At 31.9% G+C, this 23,913-nt stretch overlaps 2 protein-coding genes across 2 annotated transcripts in view; one reads left to right on the top strand and one right to left on the bottom strand.

Moving 5' to 3' along the window:
- Positions 1-506: 506 nt before the first annotated feature.
- LOC112048099 (delta(14)-sterol reductase TM7SF2) lies at positions 507-11,298 on the top strand. The gene is made up of 4 exons (XM_024085480.2): positions 507-2,180; positions 3,307-3,730; positions 4,426-4,545; positions 7,202-11,298. The coding sequence occupies exons 1-4, from the start codon at positions 861-863 to the stop codon at positions 7,366-7,368; spliced, it is 2,031 nt and encodes a 676-aa protein (XP_023941248.2). The 5' UTR covers positions 507-860; the 3' UTR covers positions 7,369-11,298.
- Positions 11,299-12,145: 847 nt separating this feature from the next.
- The window catches only part of LOC112048104 (Kv channel-interacting protein 1), a 294,729-nt gene continuing 282,961 nt past the window's right edge, over positions 12,146-23,913 (bottom strand). The window contains exons 4-6 of the mRNA XM_052885163.1: positions 22,868-22,941; positions 21,772-21,984; positions 12,146-21,145 (exon numbers count right to left, since the gene is read on the bottom strand). Of these exons, the coding sequence (XP_052741123.1) occupies positions 21,035-21,145; positions 21,772-21,984; positions 22,868-22,941 (398 nt within the window). The 3' untranslated portion in view covers positions 12,146-21,034. The remainder of the gene's footprint in view (positions 21,146-21,771; positions 21,985-22,867; positions 22,942-23,913) is intronic.

Genomic DNA, 23,913 nt, shown 5'->3' with positions numbered 1-23,913 from the left:
TCGGGCCTCTTGGAGTAATCGATGTACATACATTAAAAAAAAGACACCGGTCAACTTGAGAACCTTCTTCTTTTTGAAGTTGGTTAAAAAAGTAGATCAGATTTTTTCGCGTTTCGCCAGGTTCAATGTAAGTAAAGCTAGAGCTACGTAAATTCCCATAGAGCTGAAAATTGGTAAAATCGTTTATATCTTAAATAAAATAAAATTAAAAAAGAAGTCCTCATCGATCGTAGCTCAAAGTATAAAAAAAATGGGGATTTTGAGATATTTAGAAAAATGTGTGGAAAAATGGTAATTTTTCATTCCATTGATTAAAATTATCTCTGACAAAAATTGAGAAATTTTGTGCTGTCAACACTATATTATTGTCATAAATCAATTTGAAATTCAGAATAGCCAACCTAATAATTTGATATACGCGAAGTTACCTGTTGTCTTGCTTCGTTACTATGAATAAAAAGAAGACAACAAATATAACTTTCCGTGTCCGTTACGATCTCGCCGAGTGTACCGCCAACAGATCTAAACCAATCATATACTTTTTTTTCAAATTTGTTCTAGCGTCGTTGACGCTTGGCGCGGCGTAGGTTTTGACTTTTGCATTTGCTTTGAAGTTTGATTTTGCTCTACATGTTTATTTTCCGTACATTAAATTTGAATGAATTTCTAAAATCATTTTTTTACTATTACGAGACGTGTTATGATATTAATTTTACTATTAATTCACAAAATTCAGTGGTTTTTTCAAGTTGGAATGTCTTCGTGTGTGATCTGAAACCTAATTTTAGCAAGAAAGCTATTTTATTTCATAACTATATGTTGAAGTGGCGTGTGTTTTTTAGAATAAATAAAAACAAACCATGATGTCTACAAGAAGCGGAAGAACGCGGCAGAGTATGGTAGAGTCGAGTCCACCGCGCACTCGTAAAGGAGTATCTCCTACTCGATCTCCCGCCAGGAACCGCAAGAGCTCGCCAGCGGGTCGTCCGACTCCTAAATCTCCAGCGCGCAAATCGCCAAGCAGGAAGCCTGCGCCGAAGTATCCTGCGCGTAAATCTCCATCCCGTGTGGTTAAGGAAACTCCAGAAGTGAAGGAGACGAAAGAAGTTAAGGAAACTATTTCAAAATCACCATCAAAACGGGCAGCAATTAAAAAGGACGTTGAAGTAAGACTTCAACATGTATCAAAGATTGAAATTATGCGGAACATTCGAGCCCGAAATACGGAGAATTCTGTGTCGGATTTTGTGTTGCCGAAAGATTTATTTGAAACAGATTTAACATCCCGCGAAGATCCGAATGGTATAGAGGAATCGGAGAAACCATCGCTTGACGATATAATTACGACCACTTTAAGGAACAGAAGGACTGTAGAAGAGACTGCCCCACGTAGGTCTAGCAGATTAAGGGATGTAGTTGATAGTGTACCAGACATAAGACGTAGCTTTACAAAGTCACTTAGTAAGTCTGTAAGCAAATCAATTAGCCAGTCAATTGCGTCTTACTCTGACGAGGAAGACGTGCCATGGCCTAACGATCCCCGTAAATCCGAGTCTGTCAGTAGAAAGCTTACAACACCTTTGCCGAGCGCATTGGCACCTCCCTTCAATAATAAGTATGAATTTGCTGGGAGAGCAGGTGCTGCAGCGCTATACATAGTTATACCATTGACAGTATTTTATATACTTATGTCTTGCTCAAAAGCATGCTCATACAAAACTCTCAACGAGCTAATGTTATACAAGACTTTATCAGCTTGGTTTAGTATCCAATCAGTGATGATTGTCATCGGCAATTTACTTTTACAAGCAATTTTTTTGTCTATACCTGTTTTTGGAGGTAAAGAGGTCGACGAGCACGGCAGAAAGCAACATTTCAATGCAACTTTCTCAAGTTTTTGCACAGTAACCATATTGTTTGTACTAGATTATTATGGTATACTGAAAAATGATTCTTTATTGAGCTCCTATTTGCAAATGGCAAGCGTTTCTTACATAACAGCAATAATTTTGGCATTGATAATGTATTGGAAGAGCAGTAAAGTTGATAGAAGTGATTTGAATCCTTATGGTAACTCAGGATACCTATTATATGACTTCTTTATTGGCCGAGAGATACATGCCACTCTATTGAAGATAAATGTAAAACTTTGGATAGCAAGAGTCTCTAATATCAGTGCTGTAAGTATTTAAATTAATTAATTTTAATCAAAGAATAATCTTGCTAATTGTATTATTTTCAGAATCTCTCTACTCCAAATTGACATCAAACATTGCATAATGAAAAAGTAAAGCAGTTTTGAAACTGAAGTATTCCACAATTTAACTTATATTGTAACTTAATTATATGTATAATTGTTGTCTTGCATTGAAATGAGGTGCTTGTGTATTGTGTAAATATTACATAAATGCATATTCTGCATTGCACGCACAATCACAATGCACATAATTATGCAAATATTAATCTGTAACAGGTAATCTCTGTTATCTATGAAAGATCTAAATGGCTCAGAGTTCAACGACTTACATAAACACCACACATTTGAAGTTCCTATTTATAAAACCACTATTCTCGACATCAACTGTTGGTCTGGTCCTAATTAATCTGTGGTATTTGGAAGTCCTTCAACAAGGCCTATACAGGGTTTGTTTGGGATAATCTCAGAAACTATAGAACAAATAGCGCAGTTTTTTTATATAATACTTTTTACCTATAGAAATAGGGATTACCTGGATATGTTACAGAGAATAATATTTATATGACCTGTGGGAAGCTAGGATGGGTTGCTAGCTAAGTAGTGCCTCTTTTTGACCAGCTTTATTTCTTGCACTTTAGTGTATTTTTTGTTTGGGTTAAACTAGATATTAAAAAAAGACTAGAGAAAAGATTTTATATCATTTTCAGTAGATTATAAGAGAAAAGAAGACTCAAATGATTTATAGACAAGTTAGCCCGCTTCCATCATCACTTACCCTCAGGTGATTGTAGTCAAGATTTAAGTCAAGATTGTAGTCAAGGGTAGTCATTAACTTTTAAAGAATAAAAAAAAGACACAAGTCAATATATATATCAATGATCAAGTGATGAAAACCTGTAGTATTTTGATAGTAAAATAGATGTTGATTTATACTTATTTGCTGAAGCAAGAGCAGCTTATACTGGTCAATAATTTCTGAATGTTTTTTCATATTATGTGCCTATATACTAGGTCTGAAAGTGAGTCTTGATTAGTCTTTCTTTCTCTGTATCAGATAGCTTACTTAATATGTCTAAACTTGCTTATGTAAAACTGTAACTTTTTTTCAGCTAACTTTGTCTGTCTTAATCTTCAAACATGGGTTTAATATTCAAGACAAAATAACCATTAACAATATATCATTGGATGAGCTTCAAAATGCTTTTAATAAAATAAACTTCAAGCCAACAGTACTCGTGTACTCAATGATGCAAATCATTTATGCATTGTACTTTATTATGAGGGAAAGGAAGATTGTGTCAACTTTTTATTGGAATTCTGAAGGTTTAGGCTATCTTCAGATTGTTTCGAGCGCTCTATACCCATATATCTTTACGACTATATCTAAAAATGTGGCTGAATCTAGCATTGACCTGACGTCAAACACTTTGATAGCCGCTTCCACACTCTTCCTGCTGGGCTTCCTTATAATGCTTATCAGTAACAACATTAAATATGAATTCAGAAAAAATCCAATGCAGCCTAGCTTGATGCGTAAGTAGCAACTTAATTCTAACATTATTTTACAGTTCATTTTTCCTGTTAATAATCTTAAATAATTGTTCGTATGTTTATAAATAGCCTATATGTTGTAATTTTTATGTCTATAATTCATCTATGCTCATGTAATGTGGGGTATTCGTATGCATCTACATTGAGTTAAGTTACTACTATGTAATGTATGTAGTGATCGTAAAATAATAATTGTTTATTAGTATATTTCATAAGCTGTGATATCCCAGTAGATATGACCTATGTTTCTCCAATTCTGTAGAGGGTGCAGGTTCAAATCCGGTCTGTGGCAAGCACCTTCAAACTTCAAATGCACATACATCATGTGTCTCAAATGGTTAAGGAGGAAACCTGCATACTTGAGAATTTTCTTAATTCTCTACATGTGTGAACTCTGCCAATCCGCATTGAGCCTATTGGCTCTACCCCTCTCATTCTGAGAGAAGATTTGTGCTCAGCAGTGACCTGAATATGGATTGATTATGATGATGATTATTCATTAATTTTTGCAAAGTTAAACTTATTAATAAAACTAAACAAGCATTTTTGGGCGTTAGATAATCCTTACAACTATGGGTAACTACTAATTAATGATAAGATCTTTGAGAAGTTTAAAGATCTAGATCTAGTGTCTACCTTCTTTTTAAATTATATTTAATGGCTGTTGATTTTTTCAGACTTAGATTCAATGCCAACGTTCCACGGCAAGAAGCTCCTAGTCTCCCACGTATGGGGTATCGTGCGACATCCCAACTATATGGGCGATATATTGATACACGCTGCTTTGGCAATACCAGGTACTTAGCATTCCTCTTAATACCTACATAGTACATGCTATAAAGTTAAAAGTCAAAAATTCATTTATTTCAATTAGGCTTAGTTTTTACTTTAGAAAGGTCAAGATTGTGTCATAATTTAGTTTAATCTAATGGTGGTAATAATAGTAGAAAACTTATACTTATACGAGGGTTCCAAATGCGCCTTGGTCCGAGAAGAACCCACAACAAACTTAGCCAAGGTTTTTATAACTGCTGATTGCTGTTTTTGACTGCTTCCGAGTAGCAGTGATAGATAGGTATTATTTGTTATTAATAGAAACTAATAAAAACAATATAAATTAAAGATTTCTAAACAGTTTCACTTTTTACTTATTTTGCTTTATGTACAGACATAATTGCAATCTTTAATCTGTCTGTAGTTTCAGATACTAGCTAAAAAATGGCTTTCATTTTAACTTTCTCTTTTCTATCTAGGTCTTAACAGTTATGTTAAGTTTTTGCAATTGCTATTTAATTTATTGGGTACTAACTCCGACCAATTATTGTATAGGACCTGCCTCGCTAGACGTTACTTTTCTGTCAAAGTATATGATCAACGATCTAATGCGATCATAAAAACTGTCTCTATAGAATCTATGTTAAATAGTTGTGATCGTGTTCGTCGGTTACAGAGCTCCGTAAAAATACCTAATGTGTAATTGAATTGTGTAAAAAACAGGCAAAAACTTATAGTTTAGTATGAGATATGCACAAAATCTAAGTTCGTTTTCCTCAGAAAATGACAGACAATTTTGTTCGTGACTATGAGTGCGATGCAGGTCCTTCTATAATTGGTCTGAGGGTACTAAGCATTGCTGTAAAGTTTAATTCAATTAATTAGTATATTACAAGAACTTATTAACTGTTGTAAGAGTAGCTAAGACTTTAAGGTCAAATCTTGAAAACTATGTTAGAAAAGTTTTGTTGTATGACGACTCGCATACGTATTGCTTAATTACTTGCGTATTTTTGATGGCAAAATATGGAAGCATGAAGATATACTATATTGTTCAGTAACCTCCTCTGTCTAGTAATGAAAGTCTCATTAAAATCGGTTCAGCCGTTCCAAAGGTTAGCCTAGAGTAGACAAACAGACAGACAAAAATTAAAAAAAAAATGAATTTGATAAAACATTTTGAAATCAGAGACAGATGTTTTCAATTTTATTTATATGTATCAATGATATTAAAAACTGTTAGATGTGTTACTAGCGCATGAAAAATGAGGCGCTCGAAAGAGGAATTTATACACAACATAATGTTTGTTGTGGTCAACAATGAACGTTATTTAAACAAATAATACCTTAATATTGTCTACAATGTCGAGTTGTGTGTTCAGGAAATGTAAAAACTATATAAACATAAATAAATAATGGAGTTAAAGATAAAATTGAGCATGTGTGCGATCAGTTTTGTAACCTATTATTCTGATAACTTTTTGCGGTGATTTTGTATAACCAATCTATAGTATAAAATTATTATCATCATCATCATATCAGCCGATAGAGGTCCACTGCAGGACATAGGCCTTTTGTAGGCCTATGTATTTCCAAACATCACGATACTGAGCCGCCTGCATCCAGCGAATCCCTGCGACTCGCTTGATGTCGTCAGTCCACCTGGTGGGGGGTCTACCAACACTGCGCTTTGTAGTGCGGGGTCGCCATTCCACCTTGGGACCCCAACGTCCATCGGCTCTTTGAACTATGTGCCCCGCCAATTGCCACTACAGCTTTGCGACTCGTTGAGCTATGTCGGTGACTTTAATTTTTCTGCGGATCTCCTCATTTCTGATTCGATCACACAGAGATACTCGATCCATCGCCCGCTGTGTGACTCTTGAGCCTTCTTATGAGGCCCATAGTTAGCGACCATAAAATTATCATCAGCGCCGGCCCGGAGTAAATTTTAGAATGGAGCGAGATCCAATTATGTTTGCTCTCCTGTTTGCTCCTAATAATAAATACCTATACCAATTGTGAGTGCAAAGTAAGTATGGAACGTGAGGATCTCGACCATATTCTGGAGTGACCAACGTTCTTTACCATTTAGGCGCCCTCTAGGATTTGGCGCCCGGAGCGACTTTTCCGTTCGCCGTATGGGCGGGCCGGCCCTGATTATCATTGATATGTATTGATTTATTCTATACTAGCCGATGCCCGCGACTTCGTCCGCGTGAAACTCGATGTAAACTTTCCACTACCCCTATCCTACCCCTAGCCTAACTCTACCCTACCCTACTTTTCTGGTTAATTTTTTACACCTTGTGTCCGAAAAACCCAAATATCTTACGGAACCCTATTTTTTTCCAAAATAAAATTTAGCCTATGTTACTTGTGGATAATTTAGCTTTCGAATGGTGAAAGAATTTTAAAAATCGGTCCAGTAGTTTTTGAGCCTATTCATTACAATCAAACAAACAAACAAACATACAAACAAAGTTTTCCTCTTTATAATATTAGTATAGATGCATGAATCTGCAAAGAAATAAATAAATTGATTGATTGATTGACTGAGATACTCGTTCCATCGCCCGCTGTGTGACTCTGAGCCTTCTTATGAGGCCCATAGTTAGCGACCATAAAATTATCATTGATATGTATTGATTTATTCTATATTATTTTTGGTCCTCTCAGGTATCATGTCTCAGCAAGCGATCGCCGCGGCTCCAGCGCTGGTCACCGTAGCGATGCTGCTGCACCGCTGCTGGCGGGACCACGGCCGGTGCCGGCGACGCTACGGCGCCGCGTGGCAGAGGTACTGCGCGCGGGTGCCCTCCGCTGTCATACCAAAGATATTGTAGATCGACTCGCCGCCATTGTTGAATCAGTGTTGCCAGGCGCGATGTATTAAACTACTCAACGGAAAAATAGGTGGATCATTCTTCATACATTGTTTGTTTTAGGAAAAAAAAACTTTTATATAACTGTATTTTTGGTCTAGATAGCAGGGTAATTGCGTATTGCGAGTACCATGACATCTCACAAAATATTTAAATTGAAGGTAAAGTTAAAATGATTTTTTTATAATACACCGCTATTTCCTTGATTTCTGTTTGTATATTTTAAATTTTGCAATGTTTTTATAAAATATACGAATATCGTATATCTCGTACTCACGTATTGTCTGTCTGTTTTAATCTGTTATTTTGTCCAATCATTTGCAGCAACTTCAGGGCGGCAAATCTTGATGCAAAAGTTACATTTAAAATTATCTTTGAATGTCAAATTGAAAAAAAAAAATAAGAAAAAACACTGTTTTTACTCATATTTGCATACAATAATCATTAACTATAAAATAAAATACCGGTTTTTTTTAATGTATTTTCTTTCTAAATTATCGATTAAATTAAAGCCTAAGGTTAGTGAAAAGTCGGGAGATTCGAAGTAAAAAATAAGGGTGAATTAGGGAACAGGGCAACATTAGTTGAAACGTCTGGCTTTAATAACTTTATCGATACTTTAATTTTAGTAATTATGTGTGCAGATTCTCTTTGAGATGCCACTTTATCAATATTTATATATCTACGGATAATAAGTATTTACTTAAAAAAAGGTTAATAATAATATATACGATGAAATCTCTAATGTTTACTAAAACTGTCCAAAAGATTTCAATTTAATATAACTATAAGCATTTTTCTCCAAATGTTTAACAAAGCAAATGTTAACTTGAAAAGTCTGTAATATGAATGATATACAGGATGCTCGGGAGTATGTCCCATAACTTCAAAGTATTGAAGAGTCCACTTATGAGCCGAACTGCATAACTAATATTTTTTTAACTAAAAAATAAAAACTTTTTATGTTTTTGTATGAAACAAAGTAATACAAATAATTCCGACTATCCATGTAACACACCTTTATCTATCCTTGCATTTTAAAATACGTCAAACTTGGCTACGTCATAGTTATAAGGATGCGTATATGGGATACATTTTAAGATCTATTTACAAAAGAAATATTATTCACACCGAAAATATATATTTTAGGACATTTTTGAACATTTTTAATTAATTTTCGGTAAAGAATATAACACCAGCGTTATGAGAAATATTCCCAAGCACCCTGTATAAATAACAATTTGATGGTAAAAATCAATGCAGGCTATTGCCATTATGCCAAAAAAAAAGTAACTTAAAAATTAGAATACTGCTCAATCTCTATAGTATAATTTAATTTAATTCAAATTAAGGTATAGCTACATTAAGAGGCGCAGATTAAAAAAAAAACAAATAAGTAATAGAATAAAATGTCTATAAGCAACGAAATATAGAAGAATAATATTTAAAACAGGGTTGTTTAAATAATTTTATACTAAAATAAAAAAAAAATAGATTTTTTCCCAGTCGATAAATCACTAACAAGTTTCTCATTTTAGTGAAAATTATCCTCAGAAGAGGATTTTGCATTATCATATCATTAACCGACTTCCAAAAAGAAGGAGGCTCTACGTTCAGCTGTATGTATTTTTTTTTTAATATTTTATTTATTATTTTATTTATGAAGATCGATCTTTTAGTGTAAATAAATTATTGAAAATGAAATATTGTCAAAAAAATATTTGTATAAATCTCGTCTCGTTTTTCTCGTGTAATTTAGCAAACATTGTTCATTTTATAAGTACGTTCATTCATCATTATTTCATTTTAATTTTTTTTATTAGTCTGCGCCAGTAACGACTTAATGCAGTGGCCGTATGATGTATTTTACAGTTGTCTATGAAGTTTTAAATACATGCGGTCGACTCAGACCAATTATTATTATATAGAACCTGCCTTCGCTACACGTTACTTTTCTGTCAAAGTATATGATCAACGATCTAATGCGATTATAAAAACTGTCTCTGTATCGATGTCGCATAGTTGTAATCGTGTTTGTCGGTTAAAGAGCTCCGTAAAAATATCTTTTTGTGTAGTTGAATGGTGTAAAAAACGGGCATAAACTCTAGTTTAGTATAAGATATATACCAAATCTAAGCTCGTTGTCCTCAGAAAGTGACAGACAATTTTGTTCGCGAATTTGGGAGCGATACTGGTCCTTCTGTAATTGGTCTGAGGCGGTCGATTATAAAGATGCATTACCTAAATTGGATTCGGCAATCGTTAACGGCACAAAAACTTACAAATTGTCGAAAAAACACGCCATTTACGAGTAAATGCAAGAGCTATGAAGTTAATTATATTATTTCAAAGTGTAAATACACTTTAAGAAAAAGTTTATACATTTCGTTCAATTTCTATGTGTCACTTCTAGATCGCATGTGTTTTTTTTATCTTTGCGTGCCACTGGTTATAAAAGAGTTCGTGTATTTAAAAATTGTATAATTTATGTTATTTAGAGATTTAAATATTAAATTAATGTGTGTTAGGATACGAAATCTCTTCCCGTATATTTTACATAGTTGTAGAATATTTACATATTTTAATATTATCATGTATAGAAATATATTGTCGTCCTTCAATGACAATCACTAAAATTTTATCTCTTCTTATTCGAAAAAATCTACATTGTATGGAGTTCTATATTTACAACTTTATTTGTAAAATACCTATGTATTAGGTAAGTTTATCAGGTATTTTTATTTTATATAGGTAAACTAATAGTAAAAAAAAAATATGGATTTTTTATACTTTACACTAAGGATGGAATTAATTTTTTTTTACGATATTTTACTTCTACAATAAATTGTATTTTTAAATATAGAATAATCATAATATTTTCAATGAAATTAATCTAGATGTCTATTTCGAGAACAATGTCCTTGCCATACATTTACCACCGGACATTAGCTCTCTATTAATTTTAGTAAATTAGTTATTATTATATTAATTCTACAATACGATATTTCTATTTGTAAGGTTCTATTAATAATAATATATTTTAGTAATAATATTTAAACTATAAAAAATACATTTATTCTTGCCAGGCTCCTCAAGATCTCTCCCCTATCAGAGTGGGAGTTAGTGGAATTCATAGACGTTGTAGGGGGCACCCCCAGGAGATCATTCACCCGCTGAGTATCAAATTTTCAAACAAATGGAGGTTAAATTCGACACTCAGCGGCTGAATGATCCTCTGGGGGTACCCCTACAATGTCTATGAATAACACTGTTAGAGTTTACACCCACCATGCTGGTCCAATGTGCGGTAGCGAGATTGGAGTGGCAGTTTTTAATACTTTAAAAGACATAATTAATTAAAAACATCTTTTCAAATTTCGGCGCTGCTGCTGAAAAATAATTCAGTTTTACTTACTTTCAAGAAGTTTTTAACTAGGACTCAAACTCGGGAACTATAAGTTCATGACGGCAATGGTTTAACCACTAGCAGTTAATATTTTTTTATAAACATGAAGACTTAACAGTGCGTTACATTTTTTTTTAGTTTCGCAATAAAAATAATATTATATTCATTGAAATTACAATATTTCTTCATCAATATGAATCAATAAATGTATTCAATCTATAAGTAATCTACTGAATGTAGCTTTACTTTTGTACTAATTTTAAAATTAAATAGTTTTTAGTGATAAATAATTTAAGATAGTAATCGTTACGAATTAATATTGTATAAAATTATTATGGAATTTATGTGCCTCAAAATTGTTATTTTTCGGTGTTTCGACTAAACAAAGGCACTATTAGCTCAAAATATATGTGAATTTAAGCTATCGTTCGTGGAATCTGTATGTTCTCGATAATAAATGTATACATTATAATTTTGTAAATATACGACAATGTTGTTTTATTTACTGTAGGTAAAACCACCCACTTATATAAATCGCTAAACATGCGAAAATATAAATAATTAGCTCAAAACATGAACGATTTACATTAAAAAACCAACACCTTCTTAATCCTTTAGGAGTAGAATTTAGAAATAGTTTTTTCTGGTACATAAGTAAGGTTTACACATAAGTAAGTACCAATTTCTACAGTTAATGTAACTTGAAAAATTTCATACAAATGGCGATCCATAAAAACTTTCAAGTTTAGTGCCAACTGCCAAGTTTTATTTGAATTCATTCAGTAATTTCCATAGATTTACGAGTCGGTACAAGTAGCGAGTAATTTCAGTGTGATGCCCGGCCAAAAAATACACCGAAACAGACAAAAATTAAAATATATAATTCTCACCTGGGTGTGTGTCACTGAACGCATAATCGACCGATTTTGCTAAAAATTTTTGTGCGTTTTCCAGTGGATTCGAGAATGGTTTACATTCGCAATTGGACGCAGTAGGTGGCGCTGCTGTCGGGAAAATTCTAAGGGTCAGCGCAGACAGAGAGGAATAATTCTCGCGCGGTCTCGGGCATTGTCTTTTCGGATCGCGTATGCTCGAGCTAGCGCGCGACTTTTTTAATCTCAGTGACAACACTGAAAGTATGCGTTCCGGTGTATCGTCGAGGGCATTTTTTTAAGGTTCAAGCATATAAGCACTTTAATTTAATAATTTTAAAGTTTATTTTCAAGTGCGTTAATAAAATCCTCTGCGCTGCGCTCCGTTCTATCTGCGTTGACCCTAAAGCGGTACGGAGTTCGCCGGGTAAGCAATAATTTTCAAATGAAACGTCATGAGTTTTCTTTATTTTATTTATTTTCTAGAAAATACACATACAATTTGTAAATAAACAATTCAATATTTAAATACACATCTTGTTTTACAGAATTCTTTTAACACAATCATTCATATCGACAATACGACACTTCACGCAACGTCACGAGTCACTCGTTTTGGTATGAATTAGCATTTTTTTTGCTCAAAAACATCTACTATACCAAAATTTGATTATTTTTCAAAACGCGTGGCTTCGTTTGGATTGGTATATTTAACGTTGCTAGTGTCTCCGACCATACAATGGAACTTGTGGGTTCTTAGGTAAGTACAAATTACTTTATATTACATACATAATATTTTAACAACGACAAATCAACAGCGGTTTGCGTACTCGTAGGTCAAGCTGATCTATGCAACAAGGATTTATGTGCGCAAAGCTTTAACGATTCGAAAACCTTATTATAGATATTTCTTGAAGTTTAGTATTGAAGTACAAAAAGGTGGTGGAATAAACCACCGTGGAGTACCAAGTAAACTTTTTGGCCCGGCGAGGAAAAAATCAAATATAGAACGAGAGCCTACCTAATTAAAAATGAATCTCAAAAAGAATGAAAAGTAAATTGATATGTTGTTATCAATCAGTATAATTAGTGTACGGTCAAATCAGTGTAATTAGCTTTGGTCAAAAAACGGCGTTATTTAAAATAAGGACTATTTCGTGAAAGTCATAAATTAATTTATTAACTGAAATATTTTACGTACCTACCTATCATTTAATAATGCATAAATACGTCTAGCTAGATAAATAAGTGTATAAGTATAGCCCGACCTTAAATAATGAAAAAAATTTCTATTGTGGCGCCACTAGTATTTTTACCAGTCTGTTTTCAAAGAAATTAGTTTCAAAATATTTATAATATACTTTATAGCATATTTGCTACTAAAGTATCGCTTTACTATTACGCACATGTGCCTTATTGTAATACAAAACCTCCGTCTAAAAACCAACGGTACTTTTTTAAATCTTGGCAGTTTTTATGTCAGAAAAGTGCTCAACATTTTATGAATAAAATTAACTTAGTGAGATAAAATATAATAAAAAAATCATTTAATTCTTTAATTTTAATAATTTTGACAATGAATCAACCATTATCTGTATCAGAAACACAAAAATATTAATTTACTTTAAGTAATACTGGCTGTTTTTGGTGCATTTGTCTAAACAAAAAAACAAACGGTGGTGTGTGCACTTCGATAACTGCAAAAATGACAAGCGTATCAAAATATCATCACAAGTTGATTATAGTTGCGGAAATATAGCGTTTTTATTTTTCTGGACGGGCTGGAACTGAAAAAGTGGAACACTGGAATCCATTTCATTCATTAAAATAATTAGACGAAGCTTAGTGAATAATAATTAGTGAAGCTTAGTAGGGAATTTAGTAATTAAATTCCTTTATGAATTCGTGTTCGATCAAAGTTACTAGTACCAAATATAATATGAAAACAAACATAGGTAGATAGGTACTATAATGTATCTTTCACGTTTTCACACAAATAAATAATAATGAAAATGAGATCCTTAGGTACTATAAATCAATAGCATAGGTAAATAGGTACCTATCTACATATGGAAAATTAAATAGATTTTTACGGAATAAAAACAAATTGTTGCAAAACGTACGTACTATAATTTTTTTTTACATTTTGGCACGACATAATATGAAAAAGTAGGTACTTAGGTAGATAATATGGCTATGAATTGCAAAAAACTAAATAGATACTTATTTAGCGCAACATTTTTATCAGTAGGTACCTACAAGGTACAGGTAGCTAGGTAGGTATGTAAAATATAATTTGTGCTGAATTTGTACAGTTAAGTGGGTAAAAGCGCTTAACTGTACAAATACTTGATAGGTACATAAGAAAGTACTTATGGAAGTTATAGATGAAAATGTAAGGTGTTGCAAGACAAATAATAATAATAATGTATAATTCCTTCAGTTTTTTTGTTTCTACATATAATATCTAGGTAATAACCTAACCAGAAATATAAAAACCTGGATACGGAGTGCCACAAATAAGTATTTTTTAGGCATTTTCTGTGCTTAGTAGATATGGATAAAGGTTTTTATTTCGCTGGGTAGGCTCTAAGTAGGTATACCATTTACTCGTACTTAAAATGTTAAGACTTTATAGGAAAGTACGACTATTTTTCTTAGTAGGTAGATGTCTTGAATCTGTATGATTTTATTAAAATAAGTATTGATTTAAATTCTCTATTAGAATAAGGAGAGATAAGTAGATACTTCATATTCTTATTTTTATTTATAATTTACAATAGGTAGTTGTTTCGAAGTTTTGCACAATTTTACGCTTAAGATAGGTACTTATGTTTGTATTGGGTTTAAAGAACACAAAACACGTTTTTTAGCTGTACAAGTTATTTTACCAGATTTTCAGTTATTTTATAAGATTTTCGTGTATTTTACCAATAAAATAAAAACGAACAAGGTCTTCAGAATATTAGATCTCATAAAGGGAACAGTTTAGGAAGACACATAAATTTCTTATCTATGTAGGTAAGCTCGACCAATATTTTTATATTTTCGGAGGATAGAATATTATGGTTGAAATAAAATTTTACAGTTGAAATAGCATTAAAAAATAAAAACAAACTAATAGAAAATTGGAAATGGACCAAAATTTACACTATGTAGGTACTTTTTATTTTAGCACAAACAGTAGACATTTTAACATTTATTATCATGATTAGGTAATTATTTAAACGATATTTATTAAGCCGTCTAATTATTTGGTTCCATTTAACATCCACTATGAAAATATACATTTAATTATGTCAAATTTATATTTACATTTAAATATTTATTATTTACATTTGTAATGAAATATTCTCATCTTAGAAAATACTCGTTTGATGATTTGCAGGCGCAAAAATATTTTGACGGATATTTAAATAAGAAGCTGGAGTATCATATTTGTGAAATATTAATTCAATATTAAAATAAATCTTTGTATATTCTTAGGGGTGGGTTTACTCATAAGATACAAGTAGTTATTATGATAGGCACCTACTTTTTAATTTATTTTTAAATAAGATATGCTCCCAAAGAGTAAAGAGTGGGTAGTAAATACATACATTTTCATGTTTTAATGTAGGTATAGGAGTAGGTAAGATAAAATTGATTGATATTTCGAAATCAGCCGATTTTATATACCTTTTAGGGATTTTGTTATACGCATGCATGAACATAGGTATATGATTGTTTAAGGTATAACTTACCTACCCGTAATGTACATACCTATTTACTACCACTCTTACCTCTTCATCATAGGTTTAATGATTTTTACCATAACTATTCGACAGCACGAATTTCAACCTAACCATTTAAAACGAAAATATTGCGTTGTCTAAGACAATAAGAGTAGGTACTTAGATATCAAATACCTACTTAACTTTTTTAACGTATTGGCAGTGTTATATTTTTTTTCATGTGCTTATAAATCTTAGGACGTTTTTATTCATTTAGGTATGATTGTATCTTTTAATGGGGATGATGACTAGGTTTGAATATATTGATTTTTATGATACATTCGGGTAAATAAAGTCAATGTTAACTAATTTATACATAAAAAGCAAAGATTGTCTGGATATTTGCAAAATAAATAAGATTATAAAATTTCAAAATCTATTAAATTTTTTTTATCGTAATTAGATGAAAATTCATACAGTTTTAGCTTCCTTACATTAAATGTGACATCTTTCAATAAATGAACTATAAACATAAACGCACAAATAACAAAGATATTAGTAATTTTGTTTGAACGCCCATACAAACCTAACGATCAGCGAGCCAACGACGTCACTAAATCGTGCCATTTTGTATGGAGCGTTTTTCAGGGAACCGCGGCAACGCCGCAAGTCTGACCCTTTAAATCCCTGTAGCTCCGAAAGTAATGATCGCAGATACCCTATTGCTTTTACAAAATTGCTTTGCTATTAGTATACTCTTAATTTATATACTATTTAAAAAACTGTCATCATCCCTATTCGTGTTTACATGGTGGAATCGTAGAGCTACTGCTTTTGCAAATATAGATACTAGTGCAACCAATAGGCTTATTGAAAACGATTAAATAATGTGAAATTATACTTTTAGCAACTATTTCCTATCAGAATAAGAGCTATTAGAGATGAAATAAAGTAAACTCGCATCTAAGCGAGTAACTCCTGTACCTACCCGTAGATTCTTCTCCAATTTACAAAAAAACATATAATAAAAACTAAAAAACTATGACAGGGCGAAACGGAATTAAAATAAATATTGGTTATTAAAAATAATTATGTAATTACCTAAAGACTTTAAAAGTCATTAAGTAATAAGAAAGCTGTATTATGATCGTGATGTTCCTTCCAGATAAAAAAACATAACTAAGTCAAATATTCTTATAATAAATTTTAATTAAAATCTTTATGTGCATGATATAATATTTGCACATACGTATTTCGCAGAAATAAAGCCAATTCCCTTATGTGATCAGATTGTAAATAGGCATTAGAGATATCGAAAGGAGACCGACCATTTTGGGCCAAGCATGTTACAGAAAAAAATCAATAACGACAAATTATCTATTTCATAACTAGCGTACCCGGTCAAATTCGCTTTGACTCATTCCCTACCACTATCATATTTTACCCCCATCCCCTACTATACCCCTACCCTACCCAACCCTACCTCTATGTCTTTCTCCTGGTTCTAAGCTATCTCTCCATTAATTTTCATCCAAATCGGTTCAACCTTTCTTGAGTTGAACGGTGACTACGCAATTTTTTTCCAATGTTTACATTTTTAAACTTTTTTGAATGGAATGTCCGAACTGAATAATTCAAAAGTTAAATAAAGGTATTGAAGCAGTCTTGAATGAAATTAAAAAGCAATTTATTTTGATTACAAATAATACCAAGATACAAATAAAGAGCCTTTTCTAACGTCGGTATTTTCATTACTTTTTTTTAAATAAAATAATTGACTATAATGGTTAGGCACATGCTGTCGCGACACTTTTTGTAAAAAATGTCGTGTTCTGCAAATTCGTACTACATTATTTTATTCTAACGTCAATAGTTTTTGCAGCGCACGCGATGTAAACAATATTTAAGGTAATTTTTACACCTTGAGTTATTGGAGTTTTAGGAAGGATCCCTATTTTTTAAAATATAATAGCCTATAGCAATCAGAGATATTGTAGCTTCCCAACAGTGAAAGAATTTTTTATATTTTTAATTTGCCTTTAATTTGAATATTCAATTGTCAATCAAAATGAAATTAAGCCAGACTATAACTGAAATTACTATTAAATTAAATAACACTTATTTGGACTTTGAAACAGTTCATTCATCAAATTCCCCGCAATGTATGAAAAATGGTCGGTCTACTTTTTAACTATTTTATTTTTAACAAACATATTATTTCTTGCTTTTTAATATACATAATTATGTAGTTTATTTATTATTTTTGTTAATTATCTGTTGGTAATTCATAAATTAAACATACATACCTATTTTAAAAAAAAGTTGCTAAAGTACATAATACTTTTAACGATAACATCGACGAAATGACAATAAAATCTTTTTTTCTGAATTATTTCTAATTTATGATCTAACATGAACACATGTTATGTTATTATAATTAATGGAGAATACGGAAATCGGTAATAAGTAGTGGTTAGACCAATAGAAAGAAAGGAAGGTAGACTATAAGCGTTGCATGTGACGTTTATCATATGTATATAGAAGACATAATGACTAATCTAGTGATTTTAAATTATTGCAGCAATAACTGAGTTATTACGTTATTATCTCTAAAATAAATTATTAATTCTAAGAATTCTATTTAAAAATGGCCGGAATAATTTAAAACAAGGGTAAAAGCCTAGGTGGGATAGAATTAAATGTAATTTTAATAATATATCGTTATCCTTCCATTAACAGTTCAGATATATTTGGAAGGTGTTATCGAAATATAAAAACCAGGCAAGTGTCAAAATAAAATTTAAGCGAAAATTGCACGGACTAGGTAGTACGTAGGAAATACATCTTATACCATTTTACGAAGAAGACAGACATACACTTTTATATCTACACATTGTAATACATAAATATCTAAGATGTACACACAGCCAATAAGTTGTTTGATGGCTTTTCTACATATTCATTATGGGCACTAGGATGCATTTATATTATTATAGAATTATTATTATAGGATTTACAATCACTACCCGATACCAAGTCAAATTAGACTTACAGAGTTAGGGTCAAACTTATGTATAGCCCAATCAGAAATATAAAATACCGATATTTCGGACTCCATAAATACTTTTTAGTGTCTGCTTCGTTTGCTAGGAGAAATAATTAGTTAAGGCTCAAAAGAGCTAGAACTTAATAGCTATATAGCCAGTTTAAGAAAAAGAAAAGAAACAAAAATTAGTTCATATTTCGGCATTATGGCAAGGATTTTTATTTTTTCTGGTTTAAAGGAGGAAAGAAATATAATATCAAATCTTTCTCTTCACTACTTATTATAGCCAGAAAATAAAAACAAAATACCTCGTACCTAGTATTTTGTTGCAGGCAAATAACAAAACTTATATAATCTACTAGAATTAAGTACAAACTGGTAAAAAGTACTCGTGGCGCCTTTAATCTAGGTTTATTTTCTGGTTAGGCTATACTGGGCTAAAGCCATACCGTAATTTATAGTATTTTAATAAAAGTTTGACAATCTGGGCAAAATATATTGTAAGCTTTTAATAATATTTTATGATCTTGCCGCGAGCGAAATATGTATCTGAAACTATTAACAGTAGGTACCTACCTATTTCCCATTTTTATTACTACGTCTCCACAATCATGATAATATCTATATATAAATTATAAGAAATATCTTTTTTGACAGGTTTCAAGAATTATATTATATAAACTCTTTTTAGGGTCCTTCTGTTATTTGAACTATGTCTCGTTTTTTGTTTTTAACTAAGGTACCTATAACTTTCGTAAAGGCTAAATATGGATACAAGTTAATCTTCTATGAATTACCTATGTCCTTTTTAAGAAAATTATGAAACTTTTTTACGACCCATTTATACCAACATGTATCTAATAGTTTTAGGCTGTGTTTGCACTTGGCAACATTTTTATGAATGACAGTAACGACATTTTTATTATTTGATTCATCAATCAACCTATATTTAGGTTTAAGGTCTATATATCTAAACCCAAAAATAATCCAGCTATAGATAGAACATCATTTTTACTTTTTTTATTATATTGGTCGGGAAACCTTTAATTTATTAACTTTCATTAATGAACAGTCCACACGGCAACGATAAAACTGCACAAACAGAATACGCACAGTCCGTTTGTACAGTTACGAGTAGCTTTAACAAACGTTGTTTAATAAAATTAGTGCAGATTAGGACAAGCAATGGTCGTTCGAAACTTTTGTATTTCGTTGCTTGTTTTCTTCGTTTTTCAATATTAACGCCGCAAATGACTCATAACACTCTTTAATATAGTAAGAAAGTAAATGAAACAACATAGATTCCATCATTCCAGAGCCATGAAACCAGTAAAAGACATCTGAAATATCGATCACATGCCGTTAAAGTTAAAATTTTTGAATATAGTTATTACGAATTGTTTACGAAGAACTACGATTTCAATTAGGTTAAAAGTTTCAAGGTCAAGGTCATCAAAGTTCTGTGATTTTCTATGTAAAGACTTTTAAAATTTTCTATCCTATGTTTATGTTTAGTTTGACGACAATTAATTCTTAGAACATTTTAGAATGTAACTGAAATCGAATTATTTTGACAGAGGAATTCCATTTTCTAATCTAATTGTTTTTTTCATGTTTATCTATTTTAGAAATATTTAATTTATTACGGCACAGCTTCATATTCATATTATTATTAAATACCTACCTATTATTATACGAAATTAATTTTAAGTCACAATTTGGATATTATAGGACACTGCTATATGCCACAACATTGGACAATGCACTTTTTATATGCATTAATTTATTTCTACATTCGTAGTTTGTACACAAATATTTCCTCTTGAGACCTTTTTAATCCAGATGTTGAAACTTAGAAACGACCTTCACCTATCTGTTTAATGAATGAAAAATAATTAAAATAGAAAATTGAGTAGGTAGGTACTTAGATTTAAAAGATATTTTCGAGTAAGTCAGTTATGTAGTAAGTTGCTAAATCAATCCTGGTCAAACCTTTATTATCAACGGTCGCGCGCAGCTACAAATCATCAGGAATTTTTTGGCAACTTACTCGTAATAAATGTTTTAAATTTAAAAACTTTTTATCAAGTTAACAGATGGGTGGGATGAGTTTCTAATTCGGATCTTAGACTATAGGTATGCACACAAACATCTAGTCTTTTAAGATGCCTAAAAATCTATTTATGCACTTATTATTTTTCAAATACCTTCATTGTAGTTTAACGTTTATTTTTTAGTTATGGTAGAAAGAAATATTTTTTTTAACATTTTTTACATCTTTCTTATTGCATTATTGCCATCTTTTTCTGAATACACGATCGCGAATAAAGCTATTCTTATCATCTTTCGCTTCAACGATCTAAAGCGAAGGTCACACCACCAACTAACCGCGCGGTGGCTACGTACGTACAGAAATTACAACTTACGTCCAAGTATTTACAAGACACAGTGTTTTGTCAAGACGCAGATTGAAAATATGATTGTTTATGGACTTTGATTAAAAATTGCGAGGGTGGCGGTGGTATTACAAATTGTGGTGGTGGGTAACTTATACAGCACGGCGACGAAAGGCGCGCGCGTTTGCAGGGCGTCAGAAATTGCTGTCGAAGACGCCCATGGATCGGGAAATGCCTTCGTCTTGCAAACAGCAGTCGAGAAATTCGTCCAGCGTTAGTACCCCGTCGCGGTTCAAATCCATTTTCTGTAAATTGAAAATTAATAAAGTTTTAAAATTGCTTAGTTAGTTGTTGTAAGTCAGAATATCTGAAGAGCTCGTGACACTTATCACTGTTCATTTGTTGATTTGTAATTATTGTGACTATTCACTTCTTCTTCATATTATAATCTAAAATGATTGGATAATTTCTAAATCTTATTACTTCTATAAAACCTAATTGGATGGCTCGTTTCAATGTAACGAAAGTTTTTCGGAAGTTCATAACAGAGACTTTCTTATTTTTAACCGACTTCAAAAAGCGGAGAGTTTTTTTTAATTTTTATGTTTGTTACCTCATAACATCGTTTTACATAACATTTACTAACCAATTCTGAAAATTCTTTTTTCGTTTTAAAGAGTTTACTTACTGCCAGAATGCAATAAAATAAATCCATTAAATTATAATAGAAAATCGGTTTAGTAATTTTGTGTTAAAATAAATATAACTGATATACGTGTTTGTAGTCGGCTCCATAAAATATTATACAATTTAGATACTAATACGTAGTTTATTTAGATACCTATATGTTTGGAAGACCAAATCAAGTATTTAATATAGTTTGATAGGTAGTTTAAAATTACTCTCGATAAATCTATAAAGTTTTACTCACCTGGAATAGCCTTTCCACCTTGTCTCGGACTACTTCATCATCAACCATCGGCTCTACGATTTTGCCCATTAGGTCATAGATTGCAGTCACAATTTCCGTCATTTCTTCCTTTGTTATGTATCCGTCGCCGTTAATGTCATACAACGAGAATGTCCACCGCAACTTCTCCTCTAAAGTACCTCTTGATAATATTGAAAGACCCGTAACAAACTCCTGTAATGAAATAAGCATGTTAAAATACGTATAAAAACCTGCGTCCACGGTAAGGTCCACAGATAATATACCTATCTATTATGTATATTTTTATTTTACTTATAAAACTAGGTTTGGTTAACATTAAACACGAGCCGATTCGGTATCACGAGTAACCCAGTCACAGGATGCAAATGTAAGCAGTAGTTATCACGGACGCGCGTTTCAAGAACTCTGTGTGTATTTGCCTAACGATGAGCTTTATTAAATCAATTGCCAAATAGATCCACTGCATTTGAAGAACTCTGTGTGTATTTGCCTAACGATGAGCTTTATGAAATTAATTGCCAAATAGATCCACTGCGTTTCAAGAACTCTGTGTGTATTTCCCTAACGATGAAACAATCCAAGTTGGTTTTCGTATTCTAATAGTAGGTGGTACCAGTGGCGAAGTATGGAATTTTGACGAAGGCAAGCCGCGTCCCAAAGAAAAGACAATTTTCAAGGTTTCTCATACATCCATACATAAATATTCATAACAATGGATATGGATTTTTAAAAGATAACACGGTGGGAATCGGCCTGTATAAACTCTTCGCCGCTGGTAGGTACCTATTAACTACCTGTACCTACTATTTGGGCTACAGACATTTATTTACTAACTATATGTACAGTTAAAACAGTTGTAGGCAAAATTAAAAACTGAGAATGTAAAATGAAATCGAAATATCCTTGAATAAAACTGTAAAGGACCTACCAGCAACCATACATATAGTTAAAACTGACCGTTTATAGCCCGCTTGAGTAGGATGAGCCTAAGACACACGCATAAAATTATCTACTTTAACTTATAAAAATAATAAACACTGACTAGATAATACAAGGGTTTGTTCGATAAATTTACCTCAAAACTTAGCAGCCCGCTCCGATCTTGGTCCAATGTGTTGAACACGTAGTGTGCGTATTGCGCCGTGTTGGCTATAAAAATAAAAAAATAATGAACCAAGTAACACCAAATGTAATTTTTAAACATCAATTTTCAAGAAAATATTTCTGTATTACAATAATGTAATTACGCATTGAATTGAGAACCACCTTTTAATCTGTTAAATTTAAATAGGTAAACCTATCTAGGTACCTACCTAGGTTAACGGTTAAAAATTACATAACTATGGAAATTTGTTAGAGCATCTTTGATTTCTTAAAAATAAAAGTTAGTTACATACCTATGATGATAAAACAGACATTTAGACAAATAGAGATACTTTACCTGTCACAAATTTTATGATTTTAGAAAGGTACAAAGTCATGGAACGGAGCGCCAATTTCGCATCGTCTGCATTCGTTTTATGAAACGTATATTTAGTCGCTGAGCCTAAAATTTTATATATCGGTGAACCTGAAGCTTAACACATATAAAACAAAAACATACGTCTACCTACAGGCTATAGCCGAACACAGAAGCTCACTCCTTTATTGAAATCGGTCAAAATTACACAGTATTTAGGTATTATCTCAGTACTTATAAATTTTTTTTTTCTTTCATTGGGGAAAAATAAATTATTCAAAATGTTCGAAAATAAATAGAATAAAATTCAAAACATACCTACTTACTGTAATCTTTTGAATTTTATAAAAGGCAGGTAAGTAATTATAACACATATGCTCGTAAAGTATATCTTATTTCACCAATTTAAATATTGTAATGAATCTCATTACGCACATGTGCCGTAATGTAAAGTAAAACGCACATGTGTTGTATGCTTAGACCCTGTATGTAATGTAATTTAAAATGTTTCATCATCCGTTTATAAACGAACCGTACTTTTTAAAATCTAATGGTTGACATTGATTTGTCTATTTCTCTTCACGAGATAAGTCGTTGGTCATGGTCACATGTTAGGCCTGGAAATTTTTGGACAACCTACTAACTACATATATTCAGTTGTT

The sequence above is a fragment of the Bicyclus anynana genome, chromosome 13 (assembly GCF_947172395.1).
Source record: "Bicyclus anynana chromosome 13, ilBicAnyn1.1, whole genome shotgun sequence".
In the NCBI taxonomy this organism is placed as follows: domain Eukaryota; kingdom Metazoa; phylum Arthropoda; class Insecta; order Lepidoptera; family Nymphalidae; genus Bicyclus; species Bicyclus anynana.
Note: the sequence above shows the minus strand (reverse complement) of the source record. Positions and strands in the feature narration are given on the sequence as shown.